The sequence below is a fragment of the Cololabis saira genome, chromosome 22, assembly GCF_033807715.1.
Source record: "Cololabis saira isolate AMF1-May2022 chromosome 22, fColSai1.1, whole genome shotgun sequence".
NCBI classification, from domain to species: Eukaryota; Metazoa; Chordata; class Actinopteri; order Beloniformes; family Belonidae; genus Cololabis; species Cololabis saira.
In genome coordinates, this window is record NC_084608.1 from 21,927,227 (window position 1) to 21,948,887 (window position 21,661).

Here is a 21,661-nt window from a genome sequence, read left to right on the forward strand (position 1 = left end):
CCCGAGCACGTATACTCAGATTTCTCAGAAGATGTGCATGTAACCCTACTGACTGTGAAATGTGCCTTGCATGCAATTCTGGGCTGTAAAGAAACATAGAAAAGTAACAATAAGGGATCCTTTTTTATATTACAATATCTATTTTTATTATATATTTATTTTCATTATTATCTTGCTCCAACGATTTCCCATTCCTACTATTGGGGGGAAAAAACACCCAAAGTAACTATTTTTTACACAACAACGATTTTTGAATGAAATGCAAGACCTACGTCACAGTTTGGCCGTCATAAACATTATTTTTGAGGGACAGTAACTACTATTGAACCTCTTTCATGACATCTTCACAAATCTACGAGTAGATTTGCACATACATCACCTCCTTACTGAAAACCTCCACATCCACACACGCTACATAGAGGACAGATCTGACCATAAAAAGAGGTGTAAAAATGCATCCTCAACATGCAGGTTTACCTGTGGATATGGAGCGCATTAAAAGAGAAAGAGACAGGGAGAAGGAGGGAAGAATATCCAGTTTTCACACATGGTGATATAGGTCATTCTTTCTGAAGCAGAGGGAAGAAAAAATATTGAATTTTGCTCCTAGTAGGACTGGTGAGGCACATGCATGGACAGGTGACTAATGCAGCTTCTATTCAAAAGTGTGTGAAAATGGTTTAATGTAAAGTTTGATGTAGAAAAAGAAGAAAAGCATTTTTCTACATTGACAAAACTCTGCTGCAGTCAAACATGGAGATACCTCTTTATCAGGATTCACACCTTATGGTTGAGGCCACTTACCTGCACAAGTTTCAGTTGCAAACTCTGAAGGACAGCTTATACTTGTTATGTTATACTGTATGTTATGTTACTATGCGTTATGGCACCAAGGCACCAACGTATTGCAATCACTTCTAAAAAATGATGGGTAGGAAAAAATAACAGTACTTTTCTTAGTTGTAGGTAATTTAATGTCTGTTGGCCCACAAAGTTAGTGCTCCTTTTGTAGCTCCAATAAATCAATCTGCCAACCAAGGTTACTTTCAAAATGTGTCTTATTCACATAGTGCATTTTAATGTATTTATTATTGTTTTCTGTAAAATGGAAGCCATTCCAATTGTTTCAGCAGGTGCACAGTCTTATAATAATGTCTTAAAGGTCTCTGCATATTATAAAAATAATACACAATGTTAAGCATTCATTTGGAAGTTGGATAATGAATGAATATTTGTGTGGACTCCTCATTTACACAAACGCTACTTATGGTTGGAGAGTAGATTTTTTTCATGCCTACAAATATTTTGGAGCTACTAACTCCAACTAACAACTTTATGAATGCCAAAATGTGTACATTTTGTAGTGCCACCAGTTCACACACAAATTTCTGCTGCTCACGTTTCATAACTGTTTTACTTAAAAGCGCCACAGATGAGCAGGACAACAACAACAATGGCAGAAAAACAAAGTTGAGCCTGCTGCTGACTCTACTGAGCTTCTTAACATTCGTCCAGCAGTGAAGATTTGAAGACTCTGAAAGTCTTGCAGCATCTGCGGTTTTACGGATGTACGGAGGGAATCTATAGTGACAAAAAGAACAAGAGCACAAATACAATTAGCTGTAAAAAGTTTCCTCTGCAGGGTTGCTGCTTTCTCTCTTGGAAATAGGATGAGAAGCTCTGCCAGTCAGGAGAGACTTGGAGTAAAGATGCAGCACCTCCACATCGAGAGGAGGTAGTTGAGGTAGTTTGGGTTTCTGGTTCGACCACCTCCTCCATACCTACCTGGAGAGGGCTGTACTGGGTGAAACTGGGCTGTTTGTATTTTTCTTTCTTTTTTTAATGTTTGTCTTCGTATTTGCATGTCATAGCTTATCAAAAACAACTGATAACAGGTGGAAGAGGAAACAAGGAACACTTCATTTTTGAGTTCAAACCACAAAGGAGGCAGATGATAACTTGCAACTGTGAGCTGTGATGCTTAATTCAGGGAAAGCATCAATATCAAGCCTGCTCTTTGCTCGTTGTCATGGTTTAGTTACCGGTCAAACCTGATGCTCGATATCGCCATCATTGTGTTTGATTGCGGGAAGCAGGTGTATGTTACTGCTCCCTTTCAGACCAAATTTAGTCATCCACGACTTCCCCCCTCTGTGTTTCCCTGCATGCAGCGCTCCCTCCCACCTCACTTTATGTTTTAAACACTGCAGACAACTTGCACCACATGCAGTGAAACTATGCATTTTGAATTTGCTGCATTCTCTTGGATATGTGTGATTTAACCTCCAATCTTTAATATTCTCTTTTGTGCTGCTTCACTTTTCTCCCTTGCATGTCTTTTTTCCCTCATCTGCTGTATCCACAGCTCCCCTCTCTCCTTCCAGGCCTAAGCTCTCTTCCTTCCTGCCCTCTCACAGCTTCCTGCTCCAGCTCTTATCACTCCAGAAAACGTGACACAGTCTCAGCCCAGTCAAACCTAACACTAACCTCTGCAATCCCCCTTTTCCTTGGCTATCACTCCCTTAAATGGAAATAGTTTGGCCCCGCTGAGATCTAGGTGCTCATAGGAGGCGATGAGGGGATGTCACAAAGGCCCCTGTCACCCACCTGGGCCAAATCTGTTAATGGACTTATTTATTGTAAACAATATAGCCTCTACTTCACAGCCTACAGAGGAACAATAAATCTGAAGAGCCCGGGCGTGTTTTTATTTATGTATTTATTTATCTAAGAGGAAGCCGTGGGCACACTGGGACATTATCAACTCATTCTCTTCTGAGGGGTTTTCCTCTGAGCTGAGGAAATTGTCTGCTTTGATTTACTCTGTAAATCTGCGCCTTGGTAGACATTGTCCAAGGCCAAGGCTGTGAAGTCCAGTTTCTTTGTTACATGCATACATATATGCAAAATCATGCTCAAGATAATAAAACTTTATAATTTTACTATTTAAAAGATAGGGAGAATTCTACGAGGGGGCGTCTTGAGTAACATTAGGTGCTTAGGTTGTATTTGTGGTCCATGACACTGCGAGCAGATAGAGGTCTGCTGAGGCATGATAGAGCAGTGTTATTGTAAGGCCACAAGGCCATCTGATAGGACCCCCTGTTCCACAGCCTGCAGCAACAACACATATTTTGGATGGTATCAGCTCAAAAGAGCTGAACCTACTGCTGCTGCTGCAGCGAATGCAACAATTACTGCAAAGTCCACCAGGCAGGCATTGATCAGAATATCTGGAGAGCATTTTTCAGCTGCAGATAGGGCATTCTCCTGGGTCTCTATTGTTTCACACGCAATGCAGGTAGCACGCTTTTGTCAGAATGGAGTTAGTGATGATATCAGAGGGGGATTTCCCTAAGTTTCCTGATATGAATTTTCCCAGGTAATCATATAAGCATAATCACATGGATGCTAATCCAGCCCCAGACTGCCACACTGGGTGTTGCAGACTTGATGTTCTTTTGCTTTATATATATATACATATATACATATATATATATATATATATATATATATATATATATATATATATATATATATATATATATATATATATATATATATATATATATATATATATATATATATATATATATATGTACATATATATCTATATATCTGTATCTATCAAGCTATTTATTGAGTTTACGCTTTTGTAATTACAGATTCTTAACATATAGATACTGCATACCTGTAAGCTAAATATGAGCAGCCGCTAAACTCAGCATAAAGACTGTAAACATGGGGGAAACAGCCACTCTGACTCAGGTGATAAGAATGCACCCACAAGCAATTCTTATGTTCACAAGCTAACATATTATAACAGGTTTGAGATTTACACACACACCATCTCAAATGGACAATTAAGGGTTTAAGCTAATTGCTTCCGGTCTAATTTACCAGTCATCCAGAAAGCTCTTTTTCTGTGATCGTTTGTTGCTGTTGGTTTGTTTGTTTTACTGGCATCTATACAATTTTCAAAAATGTATCCAGGCTGTTTTTCACCACTGATTTGTCACTAACAGATCTATGCAATCGCTGTCCAACTAAAACACTAAACCTAAACTCTTTTATTTCAAAATGGGTGAAACAAAGCGCCTCTGCAATAAAACTGCTGGAACGATAACATTTTAGTGCGTTTGCCTGTATTTTAGCTCCAACGCTCTAGTAAAAAAAAAAAAACACTTCCTGATGTTTACGTCTTGCATTTAGAAGGACGAATAACAGTTAAAGTACCAAGACTGAACTTTCTTGTGCGATTGAATTCTTTTAGGTATCTAACTTTATTCATGCTCTCATTATGTAAAGTCAAAAAAGCCTTCTCTTCCTTGTAATTCAGTTCCTCATGAGTACCGTTCAGGTTATGAAAGGCAGTATTTTATGGGAGCAAAAAAAAAAAAAAAAATCTTATTCTAACTAAGAGGTTTTAATGCATAAACTTAAACTACTTAAACTACAGCTCCACTTGGTTGAGGTCCTTCCAGGTTGTTAAGCACGGAAGAAAGGTCTGCAGAGTAGCTCATGTCCCAAGGTTCACAATATAGCCAATTACTTTTTTTTGCTGCTGTGTTTAAGTTTGCATGTGACATGGCTGGGCCTTGTTACAGATGGCCTGAACACCGCTGTTAGTCGTCTCTCACTGTCCTTGTAACAGACACAACAAACATCCTGTTTGCAGCCTTCTTAATACCACTGTTACGCCTTTCCATGCTGCCAATTCACACAGCCCTCATTTCACCTCATTTATGCCCCCGTTACTACTTTGCCAGGCAGAACAGACACATAACCTGCTGAATGAAACATTCACTGCCCACCTTCACGTTTTTCACTGGAAAATGGATTACAACGGTGAAAGACCACAGCAAAGACCGAACCTCACTCATCTGCTGGTTCGGTGAGTTTTTGTCACATAGTTCCCACATCTCTGCACTCTGTGGAGTCTTAGCTTTTGCTAGCATGTTTATAGCATGTAGCTGGTTGTATTCTGATTAAACCCGCTCAATCAGTCTCCTATCTGATGTTGCTACAAAAACGATATTTAAAATGAGTGCTGAAAGAGCTGAAATGAAGCTTTCCACAACTATGACCTTAGGCTTGTTAACGCTCCACTAATTGACTACGCTTACATGGACCACTAGACTCCATTATCTTTTATTAATGATAATAAAATAATAAAGATAATAAAAATAACAATCTTTTACTATTATTTATATTTATTACTCCATATCCACCAGATAAAGGCAATATTCTGTTTGAGAAACGGTCATGTCAACAGCAACATAAATCTAACAACGGTCATAATCGCAATAAAACATGTGGAGCAGGACAATCTTAGTCTCATTATTTATTTGTGCAAATTGTGTATTTTATTTATTAGTGCATTCTGTCAAATTTTTAAATATTATGGTTATTATGTCTTATTTCAATTAATCTTAATATTGTATCTGCTTAGCACTTTACCTGCCCAGGGACTACAGGCGGAAATTAGCAATTGTTGCTATAACCTGGCTCAAAGCATCTCTTCTTGTTTTACAAGATTAATGTTTTTTTTTGTGCATTATCCCTGTTTTAAATAAATAAATTCAATCAATCAATCAAAAATATGAAGACATGCAAACACGTTAATCAAAATAAGACATCCCATCAGACTTTTCGCAGCATTCTGACATCAGTAAATTTCATAAAGACAGCTCTGTCCCTACTAGTCTTTACCTTTTATCCTCATCCAGTACTGCTGAGATCAATGGGGGGTATAGAAAAGTTGAAGAATGGCACTACAGCGACATGTGGCTGTAAAAATAGTATCTGCCGGTTTATTAGCAAGGACAAGACTCAACATAAGAAGCTGTATTTGAAGCTTTTACATGATCTGAAGCAAAACACCAGTATTATGTATCATAACTGCCTGTAATTCGATTTTTGTGTTAGTTTTCTGAAAGGAACAAAGAACGTACAACGTAGTGACCACGGTTGCCAGATCTAAAAAATAAATGACAGTAATTGCAAGCACAACTAAGATCTTTAACTTATATAAACTATTCGTAACACTAAACTAAATTCAACTCTAAAATTGAAAGTTCAAAGTCCCTGTGAGATAGCTCAGGGAGGAGAGAGAGTGTGTGTGTGTGTGTGTGTGTGTGGGTGTGCACAGGCAGGAGAGAGTGACAATAATATTTAGCACAACCGAAACAGACAGGATTCACTTATTTTAAAGGAAGTATGCGTGATGCGTACATTCTGTGTACTGTACAAAATGTGAGATTTAAATTCCCCTTCGTTACGAGCGCCAGCGTGATTTACGCTTCCCGCCCGCTGGTTACATTTCGAAAGCAGTTACATCGGGTCGATACACATAGAGCTTCTACTGGAAGCGGAGGAAAGCGATGACCAAACCTAAAAGTAAAACAAGCTACAGCTCAAAAAAAGTCTGGAGACCTGCAACCCACGACTTCTGATGTTTTAAAGCGTCTTCACAACAGTCCAAAGTTGCTTGGGATAAGCGGAAGCGGCAACCCTGGCAGCTTCGTTTTAAGACCCAGGTCAACCCAAAGCCAGCTGTGGAGGTCTGTTTGTACATTCACCTGTACAAAAAGCGATATCATCCTTAAAGGGGACCTATTATGGCATCTAATACTTATTTTAAACAGGCCTTAAATATCTTAAAAACAAGTTTTTGATTGTTTTTGCTAAATAAATTAGAAATTCAGCCTCTAAACCATGTCTTTATCATCCCAGTGTCAAACCTCATTATCTATAAGGGATTCTGAGTGGGCGGGGAGGCTATGATAACTAGTGTTTTGTGCTTTATGATGTTTTGTTTAGATGAAAATGGTGTTTATGAGATTCTTTTTTTTTTTTTTTAAGTGTGCTACAGGTGCATATTGTGTCACGCTTTGCATGACTAAAAATGGCACGAACGACCTCTGTGTCATCTCGTTTTTTGATTTTTTTTAAGTTGTGAGCTTCTGAGTCACTGATGGGGGATGTTACCTTTGGACAGAGGTGGTGTGCCGGTTTCTCCCTGACTCTTTCCTTTTTGAGCTAAAAACCTAACGTCAATGGTTCGTAGTTGCTTTACAAATAAACACATTTCCCAAAATGTCTAACTAATCTTTCAAACTGGGGCCTCAGCACCTTTCTGGTGCACTATAACCTCACATAGGTAGTGATTAGATATTGATGATCCGGGGCATTGTGTGTAAATGAACCGATGAGATAATCTCCATCAGATGAACTCAGACTCTGACAGGTTTAGTCAAACACAGAAACTCCTTGAAGTTTAAGATAGGCCAGATATGTGAGATAATGTATTGATGAAGTGATGTGATGGCGTACATTTCACTCTGATTTGAGTGACTGTAATTAAACAAGATAGATTGCATGTTGAATGTGGGGGGTTTTATGTTTAATTGTTAGCTTTCTACTTTGCTCTTAATGAAATAAGGTGAAATCAAAGTATTCACACAGGAGGTGGATTTTTTTTTTTTAAATCAGTGTAACTGTAAACATGACATCAGTCCCTCTGCTTTTGTAAATCAGTCTGATAGGACTTTAATTTATAGACGTTTGAGGTAAAGAAGGTGTTTATTCAACCTGACGAAGATATATGACGGAAAATATGTGTGAATTTGATTCGTGGTGGGGGTCGGTTCTTCCTATCAGTGACACTTGTTTCTATACAGCGTTGGTGTAAAAGGAACAAGCCAGGGAGGAAGCACTCACACACATAGTGCATTTCCTCCATAAAACCACAGCTGCGTGAAAACAACACGAGGTGCATTCCTCAGTCATTTCTCTCGCTTTAGCGCAGCAAAATTAGCTTTTAGTATAACTGCACCCAACTTGACTTTGGAGATTTTTTTTTTGGAGAGGTGTAAAATCTGTATGGTGTCAGCGATGGGATTTTATTTTATTTTTTTAAGGTTTGACTGATTAACAGAAGTTGTAAAGATCAGAGTTGATGTGGGAAACAGTTTTAAGGAGCTTTTAACCACAGTCCATCAAAGGAGAAGTTGCCTGTGTCTGTGAGGAAGTTCCAGCCATGAGTTTGGGAGTATTTGTTCTGTAATCTCGAGAAATGACACTGCACCTTTTCATAGCAAGAGGAAAACTATAAAAAAAAGTCCCATCTGAACCCAGTCTTATGATCACCTTTTTCTCCCCAGAGCGTAGGATGGGTCTCAGGATCTTGTCCCTTATCGTGTTCGCCTCTGAAGCTTCCTTGCTTACCTGTATTGATCCAGATTCCTGCTCCCTGCGTTGCCACTGATCAAACACGCTATTATTGATCTGCACGAGCCACCCTGGACCAGTATGGCGTCCAGTTAGCACCCTCGGGGTATCAGCGTTTTGTTCTGTGGTGACGCTTTAGCGCCTCAACAAGGCAAAGGCCACACATGAAAGGATTCAGCGTCTTCTAGCAACTGAGGATCAATTTGCACTCTGATTGTGATACACAATGGTTTCACTGTCTCTCTTTCTCAAATGCTGGCATGGAAAGTTTGATCAGTAATTAACTTATCAGCTTTTATCATGAAAGTAGTAATCTTAAACTCTTTATATTACTTCAATTTCTATTACCAAGGAACAAAAATAAATTTTCTTCAACATTATAATGCCCCAAAACAGGTTAGATGAATTGGGTGGAGGGGTCAGCAGGAGGTCAGGCTGTGGAGAAGAGTATGTGGCTGGTGGCTGCCGGCAAAACAATATGTGGCTTGAACATGATCTATCATTTGTTTTTTCACCAATAGGTATAAAGCGGTTCCTCATTTTTTTACACGAAGACAACCGTGATAGCAGGAATTGTGTGAGTACTAATAATGTCATGTATTACTTTGGTGTATAAAAAGTATTGGCACAGAAATGAAAACATTATGGCTTGAAAGCATGTTTCGTTTAACTAGTTTACCCTGGTTTTGTAAAATGATCTTAAAATAGTTAACTTTGTCCTGCAGTCCCATTTTCTAATAACTAAAAAAGTTCCTTTTGGCTCACACTCCTGCGCCAAGGACAAAAAGAAAAGAAATACCCAAAATAGACAAGTCTTATCAGTTTGGGAATGGTCATAGTACCAGTGGAAACAATGCCGTGGCAAGATGGGAGCTGTGCTTGACCCTAATAATGCGACTGGTCTGTCAAGAAACCTGGAGAACAGGAAGTCTACCATACCTCTGCTTTCTTGGATAAAGTCATAAAAATGATAAACATGGGCTTCAATTAGCCTCCGTCAGGACAATGAGCTGCTTGCCGGTGGGGAGGATTAGGGTCGGACCAGTTAAAGTGAAAAGATGAAAGAGACCGCACTCCCGTGTTCCTGACCTCCATGTTCGTCCCCCTGAGGAAACCTGGGCTTTCCCTTTCCCTAACTCACTAATGGTAATTAATCAATCAACATGTTGTATTAATAGATAGTCTTTTCCCCGTGGTGTCAGGATGACCAAATAGGAAGAGTATTACAAATTCTGATTGTTTAAATTCTGAGAACAAAGGATGGTTTAAACTAAGAATATACTTCAGTTTGATTCTGCTCCATGTCTTTTGACAAAATAAAGACGGACAGTATGAAATCTCAAACATCAACTTCGGCAGTATTTAACATCACTGTCCTGGTAATGAAAAAGTCTGCATAAAGCTTACTTATAATTGAATCCTATCCTTTAAATTTGGATAGGTGATGAAAAATCTGTAATGGGGCTAAAAAGGAGAGTTTTTATTTCTCCAACACTCTATGTTGACATCCAGGAAATTTGATACATTTCCTTTCAAATGTTTGTTTAGATTTAGGCACCTATAGTTGAAACCCTTGTAAGCTCTGGGTATAAATACATGCTTGGTTAAATCTGAGTATCAAGACTACTTGTAAAACACATGTAAGCTAAAAGATTCATGTACAATAAAACATTACATCAACCATTAGACTTGTCCAGTTTTAGACGACTTGGGGTCATAACTCCAGATCCAACAGTTGATTTAAAAAGCTAAAAGATTCTTATTCTTTTTTTAATTAACATTCATAAAAATATGTGTTTGCTTCATGTTTAATTATCTACCATGCAGCCTTTTTTAATAAGCCACACTTAATTATGCTAACTCTGCCTTTAGCTCTATGTCCGATATCTCATTTATTTAATTAAAAGTGAAGTTTAAAATATGTATTTGGGATTTAATAGAGATTTTTATTCAAAAGTTGATTTCATAGCCAGGCAAGTCAATCTTTTCTGGCTCTAGGCTAAGATATTAGCATCAGGCTGCTTGAGAATAAAATGTCATTAATGACATAAAGACTCTGAATGTGACTCATCACAAAGACAATGTGTGATGCACTAGTAGTCTAGTTTTTCAGCATGAAGGGTTATGTGAATGTTCATTTTATGGGCGATTTTTAAAGCCAAGTCTTGATTATTTTTAACCCTAACTTTGTAGCGCTGGGTACTTTTGTCTTAACCAAGCATTGAGTAGGGGAAACTTAGTTTCTCATAGCACTGAAATCTCATGATGCTGACAAGAACTTAAACCACAATTCCCCAGGATTTCCAGTAAAAAAGGAAAAAAACGTCTAAATAAAAACGTTATGTCCAACTTAATAGATCACTTGGCTTTGGGACCAAATATTGTAGTTAAAAAGCGATACCATTTTATTTTAGTTCAGAAACCCTTCTTCCATTTGAAGCCTAACGTAATATCATTGGCATTATAAATTTGTCTTGCCGTAGCCTCTTAGCCGCCTGAGTGAAACTACAGCTCAATGGATGTTCTCAGGAAAGGGACTTTGATTATTTTACTTGTTGCTTCCGCTTTATTGTTGGCTGACCCCTGGCAGTGAGCAAACCCTGAGGTCATCACAACTTGTGGTGAAATGTTTCCAAACATCCTCATGTTAGCATGACTAAAGACATATTTAAGATTTGTCTTGGACTCAGGCTCGAGTTTTCTAATACAGAGGATGAGGGTGAGATGGGAAGATAAGGCGGATGTGCTCATCTCCAAACTACGCAGCGGAGTCAAACAAGAAATGGTTTTATCGTCAGAGCATCTTCTTTAGGTGGGGCCGGCAGCTTTATAGGCACGATGAACTAACTGAAATGTCCTCTTGCAAAATATAGAATTAACTCGCCCGTAAACACAACGGGGCTGAGTAGATTCCCACCTGATTCCCAGCAGATCCCTGACAGATTAACGCCTCCAGAACAATGAGACAAGAGTGGAGACAGTTTCCTCTGTGTCCCCTCTCGTCTGCGGCGGACGACATCCCAGTGCTAGCCTTTCTGCAAGGTTAGTGTGTGTGCTCTCGGGCAAGGAAACTTTCCCAGCAATCCCCTGAGGGAGGGGGGGATACTATAGCAGCGGTAACACATAAAAACATCTGCGTGCACATGAGTGAGAGGCAATGTTTCACAAAGCGTGCTAATTTTTTTCTTTTCTTTTTTTTTTTAATTTGTCAGAATTTCAAGTCCTCAATTTTTACGTCCAAAAAGTGCCGTATTGTGGTCTCTGGAAAATACATGACCAGACATAAAATCTCACATCCTGCATGACAGTGTGATTAAACCACCTTAGCCTGCAGATGATCTCTCAGATCTGCAATCTTCCACGTGGCGTGATTTTCAGGTTACAAAAGATAAACCATCAACAAAACCACATCTAAAAGTGTGACGTGCTACACGCGTTTCACTGATACTGTATGTTCCCATCTACGGGCAGGCTTCTGCAGTTTGATTGACAGCTGACAGCATTGAAGCAGACAACATATGAGATTAGACTTCCTGGATGGTTTCTTTAGTGTCAAAACCGCAGCAAAAAGGTGTAATTTCTATTTACATCTCCAATGAGACGTTTCTCTCCTGTTTCTACCACACACCTGCTATGTGCTCTCCCCCCCATCCTTTTCTTTAAGGAGCTTTGGAGCCCCAACCCCCCCATCCTGAAACACCTTCCTCTCTCCAGAGCAGGTGTTAGAGGAAGTCATAGTCGGATCAGACAAACTAAACAATCACTATCTTAACAGCTGATAATGACAGATGTCTGTGCATCTGTATAGAGGTCTACGGCTGAATGGCCTCCAGTGTATTTTCAATCTTTAACAATATGGCAGTGAATTACAATACACATAAAAGAACCTCAGATTTTGATTCATAGCTGCAACCAACTGTAATTTTATTGTACATTTATGCAGCTCACATTTTTAGAGTTGACGTGCCAACACTTTTTTTTTATATCAGAAACTGTTCAAATGACCTGTGTTGGACTGGTGACCCATCCAGGGTGTAACACTGAGGTTTACCTGAAGAGAACTGAGATACGCCAAAAGATCTCTGTGACCCTAAATATGCATAAGCAGGTAAGGATGGATGGATGGATGGATGGATGGATGGATGGATGGATGGACGGACGGACGGACGGACGGACGGACGGACGGACGGACGGACGGACGGACGGACGGACGGACGGACGGACGGACGGACGGACGGACGGACAATTAGCTACACACTTTTCAAACCTGGTTGTTTTGAGTGCGTTATAAGCTAACAACCATCTGGTAGACATAGTAGAACCTTTAGTTGCTATAGCAGCAACTTATTCTTTGAATTGGGCTTAAAGAAGAGAGTATTCATCCTACTGTCACCACATAGAAGCCACATGACTTCAAAAGAAAATGCTAATGACATTTTACGAGATGATCTTTTCCACAGCTTGTTGTTCCTGCATTAAAATAAGTATTTTAATGCATTAAAAGAAGTCTTTTAATGCATTAAAAGAAGTCTTTTAATGCATTAAAAGAAGTCTTTTAATGCAGGATGAAGCTTTATTATATATGAAAAAAGATCATAATGAGAGATGTATGCAGCCTTCCCAAGTTATGCAAAAAGTTTAACCACACTGCAAGAACCACTCAGGAATAAACCTGAGACATTCCCTCAAAGTCTCCAGATCTCAGCCCATCAAACCTCTTTAAGATGCACTGGAAAAGGCCAGTTTTGTGCACATAGTCTGTAACTCACAGCACCAAAAGTGCCCCAATGCTGATGTGACAATCACCATAGAGGCTATATGTCAATGCCCCAAAAGGTCAGAGCTAATCTTGTGTGATCAATATGCCATTGTGAGGCATTTCCATTTTACTTTCCTGGAAACCAGGAATACTCACTATGTCTGGATTTCAACACTGAACTTTGAATTGGGAGACACAGGTTTAAGTTTGACATGACAGCAATCTTCTTTCATTTAGTTTCACCCTAGACATCCTTGTAGGTAAATGCTGTGTAAAAGCGGTTTATCTCTTTTTTATTTTGTTATCAAGCATTGTTTGGTTAAGTTTAGGCATCCAAACTACTTTGTTATATATAGGAAAAGATAATGATTTGGATAATCAGTTAAGAATTCATTTTCAACAGGAGCGGAAAAGCAGGTTTTGGTAACATGTGACAGTCATGGACACTTAAAACAACTTCCAGCCCAAACGGTTACAATACATTACTTTTAATGTTTGGGCTAGATGTAACGAAAAGAAGAAAAACATTACAAGTCATGTCTATCAGGATAAATATAACTAAGTTTGTTTTAAAGGTTTATCCATTACCTTAGGCTGACAATTTCAGTCTTGCAGCCAGTCTTTTTATATTACGTTTCCTGTAAATGAATAACAGATAAAGGGCTTGTGTGAACCAGAAATAACTACAAATTTGGGAGTGCATCACTTGCCAAGAACCTGTCTCAAAGCTTTAAATTAAAGTGGGGGCAACATGCTGCTCCTTGTTGCAAGTGTTGCAACAATTAATTCCTCCCTTAGATGTCATTATATGCCTAAGTATTTCCATTCAAAATTCAAGATTCAACATTCTTTATTGTCATTGTTTATACACAACGAAATTACAGGTGCTTTATCGCAGGTGCTGGTCCTTATATAGATAAAGTGCAGAGTAGTAAAATATAAATGTGTTATAAAAAAAAGAACTAAAGGAAACAAGGGAACAATGCTACACAGATTTCCAATAATTATTGCACATGACTCAACATGCTGATGCCTGAAGACGGTAGGAGGTTGTAGAGGTATTTATATGCAGATTCAAAAGGGTGTATTCAAGTCTAGCATTGCTAAGGTGCAAGACATTGTTTCAGGAGTTCACCTATCCACGTCATAAAGTGGAGACTGCCTTGATTGGTCAGATTTGACCATAGAATAAAGGGACTGGGCACATTTATGAAAAGGACAGGCCTTCGGCTATGTGCCATAATGTCATTAGCCAAGCCAATGAAAAATTATGTTATAGCGGGTCTAGCATGAAGTTTTTGACAGTGTGTCAGGGAAGGCATGATCAGCCTCTGCTTTATACAAAGTATTTTTTTCTTATAAAAGTGTCTGGGAAGAAATGTGTGTTTGGTTGTGAGAACACAACAAACATTTTCCAGCTTTAGCTGGATTCATTCCAGGTGTCTTTACTCTGACACTCATTCTTGACATACTCTTGATTTTCTTGACATTAGCAGGACAAACTGAGCTGCTCTGATTAGCTTATCTGCACTTTCTTGATGTTTTTTGTGCTCCTCCTGTTTTTTAGGGCCCGAGCACTTACAGTGCGAAGGCCCTATTGTATCTGTAGGAATGTTCCTTTTCCTTTTTTTTTTTTTTTCTGACGAAAGGAGGGCCTTTTTGCCCCCCTAAACATGCCCCAAATGTCACCAAATTTTGCACCCAAGCCAGGCCTGGGGCAAAATTTGATATTTCATGGTTTTCATTAATGGGCGTGGCCTAACGGCTCAACAGCGCCCCCCGGAAAACTTTGTGCCTCAAGCCCCACAATACGGTTTGACGTACATGCGCGAAAACCGGTACACACCTGTATCATGTCGCAACTTAAAGAAAAGTCTCTAGCGCCATGGCCGAAACCGAACAGGAAGTCGGCCATTTTGAATTAATCGTGTAATTTTGGCGCAATTTATGCCATTCCTTCGGCAGTTAATACGGCCCGAACCGTAACGTGCACCCAGGTATGTTATACATCAAAATGTGCGTCTCCATCCTGGGACGACGCACATTACTTTTCTCTTTCAAAAGTGTTACCATGGCGACCATAAATGCCAAAAAGCGCGCACCCCCTTCATCTGATTGGTCCATACGTGATAGTTCCTACTTTCTGCCATAACTTTTGAATGGTTTCACATAGAGAGTCGTGGGTGGTGTCATCTGACTCGGTTTTGAGTCCTTGAACATAATTGGTGCAAATTAGCCCCGCCCCTTCATCTGATTGGTCGATATCTAATAGTTCCTACTTTCTGCCATAACTTTTGAACGGGTTGTGATAAAGACATGTGGGTGGTGTCATCGGACTCAGTATTGAGTACTTGACCTTCATTGGCATGAATAAGCCCCGTCCCTTTTTCTGATTGGTCAATATTTGATAGTCCCTATTTTCTGCCATAACTTTTGAATGGTTTGGTGTAGAGAGTCATGGCTGGTGTCATCCGCTAAATGTCCAGACCTGAAGAATCTACATGCAAGTCATACAAGCGCTTCCACTGCAGCCTGAACGTGCACAAGGGTGCGAGGGCCCGTTCATCGCTGCTTGCAGCTTTAATTTTGTTTTGTTTTTGCCTTTCATTGCTTACTGCCAGATGGATAGTTTCTCTTCATTTTGATAGACCTGCTATCATCAGATTTGTTTACGTGGGACACGCTAGCGGTAGAGACGGGGGTTCCCCTTTAGGGAGTTCTCCGCCGCCGACCACTGTCATTGCAAATTCTCACTTGATTGTTGCAATTTAAAGTTGGTCAGCCCCCGGGGGGCCGCTTCAGGTTCGGGGCCCCAACCATTTGCCTGGTATGCCAGTTGGCAGGCGGCGCCTCTGATTATGTTTGCAGTGTCCAAGCATTCATTTTTTTCATTCATTCATACACACCCCCCACTTTGGGAACCACTGCCTTACAGTAACATTGCCTTCATCGGTTTTGTTTCGGTTTCTACCAATTGACAAGTTTCACACTCTGAATTTGATTCCTGTAGCTCAAACATGTATAGCTGGATTTATGGAGATTTTAACTCAATGTTTTGTTTAATCACGGCTCTGTTTGGAGCTTTGTGTTCAGTTCCTGATGAACAAGCAGTTGTGCACATTCACATACCTTCTAAAAGAAATTCAACCCATCAAGAAACCCTTTAGAATCCCCAGATATTTGACTAATTAGAAAAAGGCTTAAGAAAACAACATTTCATTTTTAAGGAAGCTGCATGCCTTCTATTCCTAGTGATGTTTATTTTATCAGTCTAAAAGCATTGCAAACTGTTTGGAGGTATGTTTTCAAAAATGTCTTAAATATTCTCATTACCTGTCTTTAGAGCCCCGTATAGCATGTCTCTATATGATTGCAAACCTTTCACTACTTATATGAATTACATTTACAAAGAGATAAACAACAACAAGTCTTAAGTCTTAGATTAGAGAAGGAAGGACCAATAAAGTGGTGATAAACTGCATAAGAAAAAAACAATACCTCCAACATACTGTGGGTGCCTAATTAGCAGAGCATTTTCTGAACTTTGTGGCTTTGGTCAGGCCTGTGCCGCTCGAGTGGCTCTGGGGACCAGTGCTGAGTGTTAACACATATATACCTTCCGTCCCTGTAATTTAAACTAACATTGCTGCCTCGCTGCCCTGCACAAAGGAGCCAGCAAACACATTGTGCAATTCCCAAGAAAACCACCCACAGACATTTATACAGCAAGACTGGCGACCAGCAGCTCAGCTGCGTTTTCAGAACTCACTTGGAAGGCGGACAGTTTGTGCTGCTACGCCAAGGACAGGAAGTGCTTGCAGAGGGACAGGAAGTGCTCACCGCTGCAGTAGCCGAGGCTGGAACTGAGATAATGCCATTGTGTAAGCAAGCCAAGTGACCTCTCCCTGAGCGCAGAGTCCAGAGGCTGGCGTCGGGAGCCCTGGCCCCCACCCAGCCCCAGACTCCCCAGGCATGGGGTGGGGGACTTGTTGGAGGGACAGGGGGAGGAATGGAGGGAGGAGAGGGGATATGAGGCGTGTCACCGCTCCTCATCCCCCTCACCACCTCCTCCCCCTTCTTTTGGTTGACTCTGAACCTCACCTTGTAGAGGAAATGTGGCTGCGACTCCAGACTTTATGACTTCTCCCATCAAAAGCCAGGATTTTTCACTCCCACACAGAGCGAGAGGCGGCCAGGGCACACTCACACCAACGCCCATGTCAACACACGCATCTGCGGAGACACACATGCTTGCACGGCACACACACATAGGGTCCTTCTTTCTCTTCTCTCTTAGGAACAAAAAAGGGGGGGGGGGGGGTACTCTATCGCTCTATCAGGTCATCAGTGGCAAAATAGACGATGACAGTATTACAGTCAAAATCCTGTCTCATGCAGCGCCTGGCTGGACCTCCATCCAACACACCCCCTCCCACCAACCCCTAGAGGGCATGCACTGGAGTCCCTTCTGGTGTCTGCTCGGGGCATGAAAAGGTTGCATAAGCATCTCTCATATTTCTGTCAGCCCCTTTTGACATTACGATAGACCACAACAAGATGGGAATGGGCCGAGAAAGGACGGAGCTGACAGCTTGGGGTCTGCTGGCTCTGATAAGAAGCTCTGCAGATTGTGGGTGATGTTTGGATTTCTGACCACAAACAGAGGCTTCATTCTCTGCAACACGAACACACCAAGTCTGAGCATTTTGGGCTGCAACAGGTCGCTTTTATACATTTTCCTTGTGTTATTTTCCTACTCTGGGTCAGCTGCTCCCATAACAAGGAAACACACCAGGATATATTTCTTTAACTAGAAGTCATAAGAGTTAATAAAGTTTATATTTGACTAATGGCTGATGTCATCTGGGAGTTTTAAGCTGCTCGTTCAAGCAGACCACAAACCACAAGCTCAGTATGCACTTAAAGGAGAAGGGCTGAGGACAAAATATTTAAGCCTTTTAACCCTGCACAAAGGATTATAAATATATAGTGATTTGAATGTGGATCTAATGAAGTAAATGTAATTTATGAAAGACATAATAGAGATATTTTAGATAAAAGGCTATAAAGCTTTGTGTGACTTGTTGAAAGAGTTACAATAGATGGAAGTCAAATAAAAAAAAAAAAAATTACAGTTCAATTTATGTTTTTTTATTTTTTATTTTATTTTGAAGTTGTCCGATCCGATCTGGACTTGATGCTGACTTTTATGTAAATGAAAAAAATCTATATATATTATTCAAAGCGCTCGAAACTTTATCAATCACCTGAGAAAAGGGTCCCAGACTGACGTCTACAAAGACAGCGCATCCACATCTTTAACGTCAGTCTGACACAAACGCGCTCGCGAACCATTATTTTGCACTTTTCCTGTCAAGTGTCACATCTTGTTTATTTAAGCTTTCTCTTCTCTTGTTTATTTAACTCTTTAGGAAAAAAAGGGGGGGGGGGGGTCATTAACGCCTTTTGTGCAGCGCCTTTCAATACGCTTCAATCAAAGAGCGTCTCCATCGAGACGACCAGCCGTGCGTAAAAGTTCCGAACGACGGAGCCATTTGCTCAACGCGTAAAAAACCTGATATTCAAGGCTTAAAACGCGGTTCACAGCCCAATACACACATTCACAGATCAAGTGTATTCCCGTGCTGAGTATCTCAAAGTGTATAACAAAACGCTGAAAGTTGCAACTGCGCTCCTGCATGACGGAAAAAGGTAATAGTTTCACATTCTGCTTGAAAAGTCGCTATATGATAACAATCTAGAAAGTGTTTAATCTCGCCACTGAATTCATAATCTAAACACATAGTAGGCTACTATATTCTTATTATTCAGCTCTGCGCCTATCTGAAACCATAATTCAGGCTTCAATGGCTCTTGCGCGCAACACAGGGGTCGGAGGCGGGGTGCTCTGAACTTTTTTACACCTTTGTAGTAGCGGGCACTCCCTCCACACGGTGATTGGCTGCCTGTGCGTTTATAGAGCACCAGCATTCACATTCACTGCTGACTTGTCTCTACCTTTCAGTTCTCTCTCCACTTGTGGAAGTAGCGAATGGATGTGACAAAACTGTGTCTCAGTGCCTCAGCCTAGAAATCCAGAAGCGTTTTTTTTCCCTTTTTTTCCCCCCCTTAGACTATAGTCGTCTTGTTCTCCAAACCCTCCCAGCTGGACAGAGATGAGCAGTCCCGATGCGGGTTACGCCAGCGACGATCAGACCCAGGCAAGGTGTGCGATGTCAGTCATGATGCCTGGAATGGGACACTGCCAGTGGGCCGACCCCCTCAGTCCTCTCGGGGACAGCAAAGTGAAGAGCGAGCCGTGCGCGTCCGGCTCCGGCCCCGGCCCCGGCGGCCAGAGCCGCGGCAAGAGCGAGCCGCGGATCCGCCGGCCCATGAACGCCTTCATGGTCTGGGCCAAGGATGAGCGCAAGAGGCTGGCGCAGCAGAACCCCGACCTGCACAACGCAGAGCTCAGCAAAATGCTGGGTAAGTGGAAACAGTCTCATCTTTTTCTCCTATTTGAAAGATAAATGCAGGTTGTTGTAGGCTACTGGAGTCACAATAGAGTCACTTTGTTCCCGATTTTTAGATGCTTTCTGATATATTGATTTTACGCAGTTCCTCTTAAGTGACTTTAAATACTCGAATGATGATGGTTTAGGGTGCAGGTGATGTAAATTCAGAATTTATTAAGATGTGCCATCTCATTTTCCCAAGAAAACATACAACATTACAATACATCACATTACAGTATAGACATACATAAAACAAACACAGACATCTTGCTCACCCCCTCCCACACACAACCCCTACCCACATAAGTCTAGTTACAAAATAGACAAATAACCGGAACAATAAAATTAATATAACATAACAGAGAAAAAAATAGAAAAAAAAGAACAAAAAATGCATAAATAAATTAAAAACATAGGCAATTTGTGATGTGTTTTTAAAAGTGACTCAGTGAGTCAAGCTGCAAGTGTAACCTCAAAAAGCTGTCCCTGCTCCCTAAAATGGCAACGGGCTATTTTGGTGTGCATCACCAGGCTGCTTTACTGTACAGCATCTGCTCACATATAACTGATGTGAGCTCTCCGCTTTTACTCGCAGGGAAATCATGGAAAGCCCTTCCTGTCACGGAGAAGCAGCCGTTTGTGGAGGAGGCCGAGCGGCTGCGGGTTCAGCACATGCAGGATCACCCCAACTACAAGTACCGGCCCCGGCGGCGGAAGCAGGTGAAGAGGATTAAGAGGCTGGACTCTGGCTTTCTGGTCCACGGAGTGTCCGATCACCAGAGCCAGGGGATGCCCGGGGACGGCAGGGTGTGCGTGGAGAGCCTCGGCCTCGGCTACCACGAGCACAGCTTCCAGGTTCCTCCGCAGCCGCTCGGTCACTACCGGGATGCTCAAGGTCTTGGAGGCCCCTCTTATGAGTCATACAGCCTTCCCACGCCTGACACATCTCCCCTGGACGCTGTAGAGTCAGACTCTATGTTCTTTCCGCCTCATTCACAAGAGGACTGTCACATGATGCCTGCATACCCTTACCACTCCCAGGTGACAGATTTTCAGACCCAAGAATCCCTCTCCAACCACCACGGCAACCCCATCCTGCACCGGCACCCAGGCTCAGTTGCAGAGCAACCCTCCCAGCCGGCCCATATTCCTCCCTCCTACATGGGATGCAACCCTTTGGCTATGTACTACACCCAGCACTGCGGCCCCAGCCACCCCAAACGGCACCCCGGCGGGGCAGGACAGCTCTCCCCGCCTCCTGATTCCCACTCTCACCCGGCAGACATGGAGCAGATGCAGCACTCCGAGCTGCTGGCCGAGGTCGACCGCAGCGAGTTCGAGCAGTATCTGAGCTCTTCGGCGGCACGTGCGGACATGACAGGCTTGCCATACGGGCCGCATGAGACTGGCATGCAAGGACCCGAGAGCCTCATATCATCAGTGCTGTCAGACGCCAGCACAGCTGTGTATTACTGTAGCTACAACAACTCCTAACCTCCTGCCTGGCCCTGCTGCAAGGACACATGATCTGACCTCAAATCTCTGTAGCTAAATCTGAACAAAAAGGCTTTTATTTTTGTTTGTCGCTACTGACACGGGGGGAGCTCCTGAGATTTTGAATGCAGCTTTGAAGAAGACTTTGCTCTGTATCTGTGTAATAACAGTTATGAAATATTTTAATCTGAACACTGGTTTTTAACATTTTTCTTATTCTCTTGCAGGGATGTGACTTAATTTTGTGACGATAAATATTGTACAGTTACTATTTTAAAAGTTAATGTATATACGGACTGTGTTTTTCTTTTTTATACTTTTGCACTTTTGATAAATAAATGTTAGAAAATTGTGTTGGGCTCACTTGTCTTTATTGTTTACGATTCAGGACATTGTACAATAACTACTGAGATGTGCCTTTTTTAATTTAATACATTTCCATTCTATCTTAAAAATAGGATTTTAATGAAAAGAAATGACATTTTTAAAGCACAAATTCATTTCTCAATGTGGGAAAACATTCCTGTTCCCTGAGCTTTGCGGTTTTGGGTTTGTTTTTCCATCTTCCTCGTGGAGATGAATGGCCTCCCAGCAGCAGGCGCGGTTGCTCACCTGGAAGCGGGGCAGCGGAGGCCCGCGACCCGGCTTCCTGGCCCAGACA

At 41.4% G+C, this 21,661-nt stretch overlaps 1 protein-coding gene across 1 annotated transcript; it reads left to right on the forward strand.

Annotated features, from left to right (window-relative positions):
* Positions 1–19,008: 19,008 nt before the first annotated feature.
* On the forward strand, positions 19,009–21,335 carry sox17 (SRY-box transcription factor 17). Its single transcript, XM_061713058.1, has 2 exons — positions 19,009–19,477; positions 20,102–21,335. Exons 1-2 carry the CDS (start codon positions 19,168–19,170, stop codon positions 20,998–21,000), a joined length of 1,209 nt encoding a protein of 402 aa, XP_061569042.1. The 5' UTR covers positions 19,009–19,167; the 3' UTR covers positions 21,001–21,335.
* Positions 21,336–21,661: the final 326 nt, after the last annotated feature.